The following is a 13262-nucleotide window of genomic DNA, read 5'->3' as shown; positions in this document are numbered from 1 at the left end:
CTAAACCCCCTCAAGTTAATGATATTAAATATTAGCTGTATGCAAGCTGTATTAGAATGTCTTTGGAGATATTGTGAGTTCAGAAACAACTTAATATTTACAAAGTGTTACATATTTATTCTACTCTAACAGACCGTGGCACTGCATTATTAAAAACAGTTTGCACTATGATGCACCTTACAAATCTATGTTATATGTTGCTCTTTGTTTGTGTCTCTGAGTGGTGGCGGGTTATTACAAACATGTTAATAAAGTTTACATAATGTCAAAACAACCGATCCATGTTTGACGTCCATGAGAATGTTGATGTCTGTACTGTAACATCTGTCTGGTGTACATTGGACTTGTTCTAGTAGTTCTGCACACACAGGTCCACCCAGCAGTGTGTTCCGCTGGCAAACACTAGATGGCAGCAGAGGCAAACCAGTATAGCACACAGGTCTACCACAATGCCAGTGTATGTACTGGTTACTCCATATGTGTATATTCTTGTGTATCATTAAAGGGTAACTCGACCAATTCAACACAATAAAGCGTGTTTACAGGTTTGTGATGTTCTAGTGAATATGTGAAAAGAGTAATACAAAGCCTTTTGGGGGTCCAGAGGACACATTATGTAATCTGATAAATTACATACTCAGTGGCTAAATTGCATTGTGGGTAACGTGGGCGACATATTTTAAAGAGCAGTCCACTGGTCTGCCGTTAAACTCCTATAACACCGTCGCACTCGTTATGGACGGTTGGAAAACAAATTATAAGAATCGATCGACATCAAGCCTTTCATATTCCATGCATACATTACCCACAATGCAACTTCGCTAATGAGTGGCATCACTGGAGGCCTTTTGTCAGATTACATGCAGATTCTTGTGGAACAACAAAAGGCTCTATACTACATTTTTACATATAGGATACATGCAAACACACTTAAAGTTGCACTATTTAAGAATTTTAAATTAACTGAAACCTTTTCACGTTCTGTCAAAGATGTCTGTGTATTGTGTTGCAGAGATACTGATGTTAGCATGCTAACTATGTAGCCAGCCCTGACCTGTAACTTAAAACCAGTTTGTACTTCACAAGGCGACACTAACACTAAAAACCATGTCATTATTTGGACACATAATTAATAAGTCTTGCCAAAATATCTTGAATGCTGAGTCATTTGCATTTTGGTAATTGTGTCAAATTATCATCAGGGAGAGCAGTAATGGTTGGGGAGGGTGTGATATCAGACCACCCTTCCATTCTCCAGGGTGGCACGATGCCAGACGCCTGCCTCGCCACCAGTGATTGAGATCCGACTCGGTGTGTGACGTCGATTTTCTGCCCCGACAAGCAGATTGATGGCTTAATTATGAAATGCTGAGACTCAGTACAGCACAAACGCTGCTCCACACACTTAAACACGGGATGCCGCAAATCATCACTGAGCCTTTTCATGATTTAATCAAACTTTGGTGAAAGGAAGACGTTCATATTAAAATCCTCGCTGTATGGTTGCACACTCTCAGACGGCTGGTGAGTGGTGCTGCCGGGCTGATGCTGTATTTATGTCAGCACTGCTTGAGGTTCTCTGTAGTCAGCACTTGTGGCTTCAAACACAATTCATCTGACGTCTGACTTCAGCTGAGCTGCAATACCAACCCCAGATTATAGGGCATAAAAATACTGCAATATTAAATCCAGGCTATATATCATCGAGCACAGCTGGACGGAGGCTCCTGACTTCACTGCTGACCTTATGATCAGTGATGGTGGGAGCCACACTTGTCACAACCTTGGAGTTCTGTTCTCACAAAAAAAAAAAAGAAAGTTTTTGGGAACATCTTAAGGGAACAGTCCCCTCAGGCCTCCTCAAGGTAAAGGTGTAAAATGTCCTGCAGCAGGGGCCGCTGAGAAATAAGAGAAGCATTTCCATTTAATGAAAATGGCCGAACTGAAGGAGCCAAACACAAAAAATGTCCTCCAACAACTTTACGAGGGTACGACACTTTGCTGAGTGTTGCATCACAGAAATTCATCCTCCGTTTTCTTAGCAAGGACACGCTGCTGCACAGCTTTTATTGCAGTCGTTACATTATGTTAATGCGGGCCGATAATGAAATGGAAGAACCTCCTGTCTTCTCCAGATAAGGTTCCCCTTAATGATTACCCCTGTGTGATACTGTGTTTTATTGTGGAGGAACTACACTGAAAATGGAGGGAACCTTCGTCACATAAATCATACAGCACACTGGTTTTGCGTCAGTGAACGTGGCACTGACCTTGATTTGTGTAAGTATTGGAATAACAGGGTGTCAACAGGCAAAATCATTTCAGCTATTTAGAGCCTGTTGTTTGTCTCACAGAGTCGCAGAGACGCAATGTGGACGGCAGTCTTCCTACAGGACCATGCATGGAACTTTCTGTGCTCCAGTAATTACATTCCAGGGAAGAAAAAAGAAAACTCATCCCTTTAATTTGGCGTTTACCCTTGAAGAACGGCGTCTTGGCGTCTGTCCACGAGCAATGAATCACAGAAGTGTGCCCCCTGAATCCTTGAGTAAAATCCATGACCTTGATTTCAATTCAATTTTTAGAGAGACAGTTGATGGCGCGTTACGCCGCGTGTTCAGTCACGTACAGGGATTGTTTCACAGGTGCACAGCAGAAAAGAACATTAATTTGAGTCTAAACTGTAAATAAAATACAAAAACAGTAGCATATTTTACATATAGAGTTCATTAAAGGGTAAGTTCACCCAAAAATGAAAATTGAGGGAGAGTCTCCCAGATCCCAAAATAATTTGACATGCTGAGGGTGTAAATAATGTATAATTTCAGTTTCATGGATAATTTACCCCCAGTTGTTCTTTAAGGTCCTCAATTCCATCCCAGCAACTATTAGAGACCTGAATAGCTATAGTTTATTCAGAGCTCATTTGAAGAGATGGTTAATTGGTGCTCAGCTCTGTCAGCACTAACACTTGATTACACCTTCCCGTCCTCGGTCCGTCAGTGCTGAACCTGCAGCCATCTTCTCTTTTTACTGCGTGCTGTCTTATTGTGGTCTTGTCTTTATTGTGTTGCATGCATTCTGTATTTGTGCTTCTGCTTTGCATGCTGTGGTGTGATGTGTCTTGCGTCTTGAATGATGTTTTCTAAATTGATGTTATATGTGCTATTTTGTCATGTTTGTTAACTGCTGTGCATGTTTTGTGGATTGCCCTGGCTAGTAATTTTGTAATTTTAATCTTATTTTTTATATATTCTGTTTTGTTTTTAGGGTGACTTTAACATCTGTCTAGGGACTACAGATGAAAAATAGCCTCTTGGCTAATTCTGGCGCATTTACAGTAATGTTATTAATGTGCACTGTCCTTGTTTTCAAATAAACTAAATTTCAAGTTCAAAATTTCAAATGAATTCAGTTTTTTTTCTGTTTCTCTGTGAAGATCCAGAAATGTTCTGAGGACTATGAAACTTCACCTGACTTTATATTCACTTGGGGACACAAGGATGATGACTGACTTCAATACACAGTAATATGTGCAGTCATGAACGTTAAGTCATCATAAAAAGGTTTTTATCATCATATCTGCTGCTGCAAATGTTTCTATATCATTAAGAAATGATTGTTATTATCAGATCTCAGTTTTAACTGTTTATAAGTCATTAATAATGTGTTTTAATGATCCAGTGTGCAGTTGTGGATATTAAATACTTTAATCTTTAATATGCTCATTGCAATATAAAGTCTGCAGTTATGAATTCTTATAAGTCATTTATAAAGGCTTGTAATACAGACACTGCAGTTAAGTAATAATAAGCTATAAGTCAGAAGAAAAGTTGGGTTTGAATATGTTTTTGTGTCGATAAGTGTGCAAAGAGAGATTTCCCAACCTGGCAACCCACAAGTTGCTCCTGTTGATGGATTGTAAGTGATCTGTGAACCATAAGTAAGTGATTATTAAACATTAATAGAAGAGGAGCACCAAGAAACGCACACTTGGTTGCTGTGGAGACGAAAAATCAGAAGCCAGCCGCTCATGTAACAGATGATGATACAGCTGCTGCACAGAGAGAAACCATCATCACCAGGAGGAGGAAGAGGAGGAGGAGGAAGAAGAGGAGGAGGAGGAGGAGGAGGAAGAGGCGACAGGCTCCATCTACGTTTCCTGAACGCACGCGCACACGCTGTCGAGGAGCTGCGCTGAGTTATTGGCGGCGGAGTTCTAGAAGGTGTGTCAGTCACTGCTGTCGCTCAGTGTGTGTGTGTGTGTGTGTGTGTGTGTAGTAGGAAGACGCTGCGAGAGAAGGAGAGAGAGAGAGAGAGAGAGAGAGAGGGAGGGGGGAGAAGTTTCCTCTCGTGGCGCACGCTCCGCCGCTCGCTCACTTCAGACGATGGCACGTCCGTGTGCAGCGCCGTCGCGTCCGGAGCCCCGCAGCTTCCAGCACGTCTGAACCCCGGCGAGAGTCACCATGGCTGAATTTGGAGGGAACAAGAGCGCCGCTGGTCCACCGGTTGCTGGCTGGAAAGCTGCGTCAGGAGGAGCCGGAGTGAGCCTGGAGACGCACCGAGGAGAGCCGGTGTCGAACGGGAACTGCAGCGTGTCAGACACCGTGAAGAGGGTCCAGAACGAATCCGGCTGCGAGTCCCCGACGTGGGAGAGCTCGGGTTCGGACTCAGCCTCCAAGGCGATCCCTCGACGCAGCAGTCTGATCAAGGTAGGCCATCACACCCACTGAGAGATGACAGCTCGGTTCTGATCCAAAACCAGACTTTAATATACTGTAACTATAAACTGTTGCTGTGATGACTCCAACACCACAAGTCTCTGCAGGAGTGTTATTATGAGGCATTATAAAAATCCAATAAGTCATGCACGTGGTGACCTCATACACACACACACACACACACACACACACACACACACACACACCTCCTCAAACAGCTGTAATCAACCTGCAGCCTGAGCAGAACCGTGAACACACCGTGGCTCTGCTTCCTGTCAGCTTCCTCTCCCCTCTGTGTCGAATGGCACAATAATCGTCACCTGTTCTCACTCACATGTCAGCACTGTTGAGGAAATTCGTTAAGATGAGCAGAAGTGTTTTTTTTTTCTTCGTGTCACACTCAGGATGAGCTCAGACTCTCGGCTGACACCACATGACTCCTGGTCGGTATTAACAGGATGCTCGGTTCAGCCGGTCGGTGTGTGCAGGCCAGCTCTCTGTTCCAGCCTCCAGACAGCAGCAGGCGATGTCACTTATTAGCACTCCATCAGCTGTGGGGAGGTTTGGGGAGGAACTAATAAGTGAAACCACCTGCTGTAGTCTTTGATTAGAAGATGAAATTGCATCCTCTCCGCCCTCTGTGGCTCACAGCCCTGTCTCATCAGCCCCGGCGCCGACCCTGATCTGAGCTCACATTCAAGCAAGTGTCAAGTTTATATGTGTGAAGCCGTCGGCACAGATATCACACTGACTTAACAGTTCACGCTTTGACACCAGAGCAGCGTAAACAATCGTTGTATCAATAACATCTAATCAATAACTCATCCCACAGATTTGTCCTTTTATGGCTCAGGCCTCATGGCGTTGTGGGAGGTCTCATATTGATCTCCTGTTGCTGCTTGTCTCCAGAGCTGCGGCCTGCGAAGACACGATTGTTTGAATGTGGCTTCTTCTGCGCCTGATTGGCTCACGCTCAACCAGAAAGGAAGCCGGCCAGTTGGCCAATTTCCTCTCACAGTTAATGTTGCAATATTGCTATTAAGTCATGAGCAGTCGGTGAGGACACGTCCCTTTCTCTTTCAGTAGAGCACACACACACACACACCCACACACAATCACACACACACACCCACACACAATCACACACACACACACACACACACACACACACACAAACGTTTCTCACCTCCGTGCCCACACACAGGCCTGCTCTTGTTTTTCTTCTGTTTGTTTCGAAAGTGCAGCCAGCCCGACATGGAGGATTTAAAAACACTCTGTTTGCCTGCGTGAGGTTCTGCCATCTCACGCTGGGTCGGAAATCGTTTTGAACAAGTCCCGGCTGCTTCCTGAGATCCACCGCCATGTGTAATGTGTGCTGTTAAATGAACAGTTTACTTCCAGAAATACATCTTTTTCCTCACATCTGTAGTGCTATTTATCATCTGGATTGTTTTGGTGTGAGTTGCCGAATTTAGATAGCAGCCATAGAGATGTCTGCCTTTTCTTGATGGCTCTTAGTTTTGAATAAATATTTCAATAAATATAGCCGCCATCGTAAATCATCTCTGTCACTTTGTTCCATCTACCTGGGTGACTTTGCTCTGCGTCCAGAGCGTTTTTACTCGGACAGAAAAGCCTCAGCAGCTGGCTGATCATGTAGCTGTGCTGTGAGACTACAAAGCTCTGATAGTTGGTTTTGACTGACATTAGCTAGGTGGGCTAGTTAGCCTAAGGCTAAGTTAGCAGTGTTGAATTCACATCTGATAAAAGGACAACAGCCACCAGCGACATTCAAAGTCTGACTAACTGCTCCCACAAATGTGCTTTTCTCTCGTTATAATCATTTCTCACCTGAACCGGCCAAACCGTGTAATTACATAATCATGTGACGTTCTGAGGCCCCAAAACAAGCTTACATTGTGACAGAAGCCTCTGTAAGTCAGTGAGTAGACGACTCAACACACTGAAGATCTGGTATTTTCATACTTTTTTGGCGTCCAGAGCAACGTCCATAGGAACGAACTTGGCTCCTCCAACGCTGTGTCCTGATTTAATGTTGTGTCCTCGACCTAGACACGCATTAAAGCAAGATGCTGTAGAAACATCTGATGAACAACTTAGCTACAAGTCATTTGACCTCATGTCCGATGTGATTTGAGTGGTAGAGGATCTGTTTTGGCTCGCTGTTGTCGTGTCTTTTGATTTTTTTATTCACTCCCTGTTGACGTTGTTGAAGTACGGAGTTGCTTCTTGAAACCCGGCGGGTGAAGTTTACACAAAAAGGTCAGATTTTTCCCACCTGGATCATCACTGACCTTTTCATAAATTGTTTTAAGTAATCAAACAAAGATGCCGTATTAATGGTGGAGGCAGAGTCACAACCCAAGTGCAATCTAGTTAAATTATAATTAAGAGAAGGACTGATAAAAAAGCAGCAACTCACATCCAAACAATCTACCTGAATAAACAGAACTACAGGTAGAAAGAAGAATATGTATTTTGTATTTCTGAATGAACTGTTCCTTTAATCTGACCCAGAGCATCACCTTCCCCCGGGTAGCTCCTTCATGTGCAGTGTGTTTGTATGTTCAGTGGGCACAATTACCTCTGAGAACACTCAGTGACGCTGCCGTGCACGTACGTTTGTGCCTTCGCCATAAACGTGCTTGTGTTCGGAATCACAAACATCTGAGGCTCGAGATGGATGGAGCTCAGTCCGGCAGCCGAGGAGCTGTTGAGACGCATCCACCTGTCAACACGGCAGTGTGTATTCCTGTTAGCTCGACTGCCCCCGTAGCTGAGCGCAGGATTCCACACAATGGGAGTCCGGCGAGATAAACAGGAAACATGACATTCCAGTCTGGTTTTAACAGGAGTCCGGGGATTGATGCCCAGTGTGTGTGTCTGTGTGTGTGTGTTACGTGTTTTGGAGGTAATGAGAGTTAATTGTGCTCCAGCTGAATGTTCTTCATGTCCTCTCGTTTCTTGTTTGAAGGAGAATCAGATGCTCACTCAGTGTGTGTCTATTTCAAGTTCATCTTGATGTAGATAACCATCAGGTACTCTCTCTTTTAGTTTCAAACCACACACACACACACACACACACACACACACACACACACACACACACACACACACACATTTAGTCATGCACAGACTTGCCTTTGAGTAAAACACAGCTAAGCAAAACAAATATCTGCTCTCCAGTCCTCTCATTACTCATGGTATCATACACCGTAAGACACCCGCTGATACATGGCTGGCATGTTTATAAATGTTTGTGCATGTGTGTGTGTGTGTGTGTGTGTGTGTGTGTGTGTGTGTGCACGTTGCTGTCCTGTGAAATGTCTCAGCTTTTTTCATGAGCAAAGAAAAAAGTATGCGGGAAACTTTAAAGAGATTTTAGATTACCTGCAAACTTAAAGGGAATAGTTTGACATTTTTGGGAGATATGCTTACTGAATATCTATTATTAGTATTATTATCAGATGAAAAGATAGATGCACTGGAGCCTGGAGGCAGTTATCTTAGCATTAAGACTGAACGCAGGGGGAAACATGTAGCCAGGCTTTCTCCACGAGTAACACATTTGCCAACGAGCAGCTCTAAACTGATTCACACATTAAACCGTGTTTGTTTAAAGGAGACTTATTCTGTTTTTTTCCTTTCCTTCATGGTGTTATAAATGTTCCTGTGCATGTAAAAGGTGTTGAAAGTTAAGAAGTCAAGGGAGACACCTCGTCAGCAGTCCCGCCTTTAATTCCACAACTTTGTGACATCACCATGTCTCACATTTGCATGATTTATGCCGAGCAGAATTGATTGATTGGTTGATTGATTGATTGATTTAGCACAGCTGTTCTGTTGTTGTACGTGGTGCTGGCTCAGGTGTGTGTGAGCTGACCAACCAGAGGACCAGAGCATCTCACACAGGGGAGGGAATACAGTGCTGCAACCGCCGACAGTACGAGAAAACTGACGTGTTTTTGAGCACTAAAGCATGTAAACTTTGTGTATTTGTGCATCTTTTTGTGTGTTTTTCAGACGAAGGCAGCGACACTAGCCTGAGGCGTTAGCAGGCAGCTGGGGAGGGTAGTTGTTTGAGTCAGAGTAGCCCTCAGAACCTCCTGCTTTTCAAATCAACATCCTTGTTTTATTTTAGCCGGCATGAGTGCGGCCCTCCGCAGCACATGCATAAACCGTCTCTCTGATTGAGATGGAGCCACGGGACGAAGTGCTCTGAGCTGCTGACGATTGAGTCGCTCCACACTCTACATTCATGGCATACATCCAGCCATGCATGTGCAGAGCTGTACAGAGATATATATGTGTGTGTGTGTGCAGAGATGTCTGTGTTTATGCTAGTATACCTCACCAACGCATGTGAAAACCCAGCTCGCTGCGCTGATCGCTCAGTTGTCCGACTCGAGCCTCCAACCACCTGTTCTCGGATTTCATCGCCCCTCTGTCTTCGCTTAATGTGTCTGTGACGTTTGTCAGCCGAAATCGTGGTTAGCTTGCCGACAAGATGACCTTTTCAAGTCAACCTTTTACTTGTTTCATTTTGTGCGGTGTGTGTGTATGGCTGTGTGTGTATGTGTGTGTGCCTGAGTGCACATGAAACTTCAAAGGTTTGAAGCGTGAAAGAGCATCTGCCGCTCTACTTGCCACAAGGGCAGAGGTTTATAGTCACACTGAGCAGTTGATTTACTGTGAACGCTCACCACATTTTCTGTTAGATAATATTCCCATACAGCGAACGACTTGACCACATAGTGCTTCCTCTGCCCTATTTAACCCTAATGTCCCATCATGTTTTGCAGCACACCGCAACACCAACTCTCAATAACACGCATGTACAAATTTGCCCCACGTGTACATTATCATATTTAAATGATACTTGTACTACTGACCGGCTGGCTGGCAGGTAGAGAGAGGTCAAACAAACTAACTGATGAAGACAGCTGACAACCTGTGACTCCCATGTTCCAGGGTAGATGGTTTTAACGCGGGCCAATTGGAATTAAAGGGATATTCCGGTGTAAATTTAATCCATGGTCTAAATCACTGTGAAACTGTGTTAGACTCCCTCTCGAGAGATCAAGTTAGCAGACCGCTAATTTACGGAGTTTTATCAACCTCAGAAACGACCGCACGACAACAATACACTGCAGTAAATGGATCCAAATATAAACAGCCACCAAAAAGCCACAAATAATGCTCAGAACAGCACCAAACTTCAGCAACAGTACAAATAGGGTCTCAGCACATAGTCCGGGGCATCTAACCTCCGCTAGCTTAGCTGGATTTCTATTGTGAAGCTAAAAACTGATTTCAACTCTCCTCCATCAGCTTCCGGGTCGGGGAAGTCCCGACGCGACGATTACCGAGTGCGGTTAGAAATGCTCAATTCTGTTCTTTTCCCTGTCCGCTCTCGATAATAACTGTTATAAACTGGCAGGTAAGACACATATGAACTGTGATTGCTTTTCCATGGAGTCATAATCATACATTTTCATCCATGAGCCGCGGAACTCTACTGCACTCGGTAATCGACTCGTCGGGACTTCCCGTCAACAGGAAGCTGCTGCAGAAGAGTGGTAAATTTAGTCAGCTTTTCAGTAGAAATCCAGCTAAGCTAGCGGAGGTTAGATGCCCCGGACTATGTGCTGAGACCCTATTTGTACTGTTGCTGAAGTTTGGTGCTGTTCTGAGCATTATTGTGGCTTTTTGGTGGCGGTTTACATTTGGATCCATTTACTGCAGTGTATTGTTGTCGTGCGGTCGTTTCTGAGGTTGATAAAACTCCGTAAATTAGCGGTCTGCTAACTTGATCTCTGGAGAGGGAGTCTAACACAGTTTCACGGTGATTAAGACCATGGATTAAACTTACACCGGAATATCCCTTTAAGTATTTTCATTAATGATCACAACTGTACACACACACACACACACACACACACAGTCCCTTACCTTCTCGATGGCCTTGTGTTTTTTTGCACGTTCCACACATCATGTCTCGATCCCAGTAAATCACCTCCTGGTGATGTGGTGCTGCGGGGTGAGAGCCACTGGAGTAAACTATGCCATTAATCATCCATCGCCTGCCGTCTTCACCACACACAAGGCCACGGGGAAGACGGCTCAGCCTCCCCAACAATTCTACTCCTCTTTTCTTTATTTTGTCACTCCAAACAGCCGTCTCTCTTTCTCTGATTCTCCATCCCCCTCCGTCTTAATTAGCGGATCAAAGATGACGCCCACTAATGACCTACATCTTCATTCATGCTGATTCGGAGATGTTGTAATTACTGTAACGGGCATGCAAACATACGCTCTTAAACATCACACCATGCATTCATGTAAGCTGGCTAATGAAGGCACAAGGCCATGCTGGTAGCTGCAGGCAAACACCGAGTGCAGAGGGAGATAGATCTGCCAGAGAGCGCCTTTATTTATTTCTCATCCATCCCCCAGCTCATTTTTTCCCTCTTCTGTTATTATCTATATCCTTCTCTCGTATTTCAACTTTCTGTGATGTCTCTCTGTCATCTCATGTGTCTCTGATAACTGCTTCTAATCTGTTCTGCTGCACAGTCCATCATCCAGCCCCACATCTGTCCATCTGTGCGCACAGCACAGCCATTGTACAGAATGTCGGCAACCTCAGAGCAGCATGTAATTACCCACATGTATTCACAGGAGTCTTTTATATATAGCCTATTTCCATCAGATATAAATTGGCAAATGAAATACAAAGTTGCTGCGATCAATTCAGAATTGCTCCTGCTTAGTTTGACAACCTTTACTGTTTCAGTTCGCTCTCACCGCTCTCATCAGCGACGATTATGGCGGCAATCTGGGACGATTTCCAGCTGTGTTTGTGTCGAAACACAGCATTGTGTTCATCAGGCTGTTAACGTCTAAACAAACATGTATTTTTCTCCATGGCAACCGTTGAAAAGTCGATTTGAATGAATTTGAATGGGCTTCAAGGTCTCAGCGTTTCTCACTTGTTGAACTCACCAAACCTAAAAATAAACAGATACTGTATCAGGATATAGTGACAGCGACATGCAGAGACATCCGGCCGGACTGTGCCACTGTATCAGGCGTCCTTTCTGTCTTTCTTCTGCGTGCTGTCACTTCACTCTCGGTGGAGCCACAGGAAGCTCTCTGTGACGGGCTGACAGGCGGCTTCCTGTTTTGAAGCGCCGTGGTGGTTTTGGAGACTCATCTCGCTCTCACACAGAAAAACTATACGAGGCCTTTGTGACGGGAACAGTCGGTGCATTCTAGCGGAGATCGAGTTAAATGAAATTTGAATTTTACCAGATGAATGGAGGCTGGAATTGTTTAGCTGCGTGTGTGTGTTCATCTCTAATCTGGTTAGACAGTGTTTTCCTATTTCAGAGAGATCAATAGATTGACTTTTTGTGTTTTATTCAGATGTTTATCTACGTGCGAGGTAATGTGTGCCCACTGTGATTTTATCGTGTTAGATAAATGTGGAGTCTGCAGTGACGTCAGCGATGTTCGGTCGTGTGTTTGAGCTCTTGTCTCCGTCAGTTATTTATGTTGTCGGCAAACAGAGGTGCAGGATGTGCAGGACGGCCTCCACACACGAGATAATTGAATCCCAACTGTTGAACAGGCCTCTCGGACAATCCTGGTGTTCCCCCTGCTTCAAACGCAGCTACAGTGTCAGGCACACACCACATGAGGTTGATTAGATTTCCGTAGTGTCGCAGCAGAACAGTGTTGCAACATTCTCCTGAACATCTGAGCTAGAAAGAGACTTGAAAAAAAACCACAAAAAAACAAAACAGAAAATGGCTCCATGCAGTTCGTCTCGTGTAATCTGAGTGGCATGTGAAATTGATTTGAGAGACGGTGTTTACATCCTTTTCTACACCAAAATCTTCAATGTAGCTGCACAACTGAAGGCGTCGTTGCAGCGAGATGTGCCGCTGTTGGATGTAATGTTAAATTAGTGGTTTATGTTCTATTATCCATTCGTAGATATAAAAACATGTTTTTTGTGCGGTTTCCTTTCTCGCTGGATGTGTTGTGACTTTCCAGAGATCACTATACTTAAGCTTGATAGCTAAAATAAATATTTCTGCTTAAAAAGGGTGAAAATAAAGTTTTTCCAAATCAATTTTGGATCTCGGTGCTTCTGGACGGTTGGATTACGTTGATGTGTGTGGAGCCATTTTATATTTTTTACAAATCGCCATCTACTTCTACTTCTGTTTGGGGTGAAAACTGCAAAACTGTTCTGCTGTGAAGCCCCAGAAATGAAACTTTTCATCGTGACGGAGGTGTTGATGATTGCGTTTTAATATTTTGGGGTGAACAGAGGTACCCACAGCCTCAACAAGATTTCTGTCCATTGCTTGTCTGTTAATCAGGGCTGACGTGTTTGTTAGAAGCAACATCGTATACGAACGTCTGCGTGTTATTTATGTGAACTCTCCTCACTGGGTGACGCGTCCACAGCTCTTGGCGCCGATACAGCCACAGTGGGACTGTTACCAA

At 44.2% G+C, this 13262-nt stretch overlaps 1 protein-coding gene across 1 annotated transcript in view; it reads left to right on the top strand.

Moving 5' to 3' along the window:
• The first annotated feature begins 4139 nt into the window (after positions 1-4139).
• LOC115578629 (inactive phospholipase C-like protein 2) overlaps positions 4140-13262 on the top strand; it is a 28348-nt gene continuing 19225 nt past the window's right edge. Inside the window, exon 1 of the mRNA XM_030411676.1 lies at positions 4140-4712. Coding sequence (XP_030267536.1) covers positions 4467-4712 — 246 coding nt within the window. The 5' untranslated portion in view covers positions 4140-4466. The remainder of the gene's footprint in view (positions 4713-13262) is intronic.

This window comes from Sparus aurata, chromosome 3 (assembly GCF_900880675.1).
Source record: "Sparus aurata chromosome 3, fSpaAur1.1, whole genome shotgun sequence".
In the NCBI taxonomy this organism is placed as follows: Eukaryota; Metazoa; Chordata; class Actinopteri; order Spariformes; family Sparidae; genus Sparus; species Sparus aurata.
Note: the sequence above shows the minus strand (reverse complement) of the source record. Positions and strands in the feature narration are given on the sequence as shown.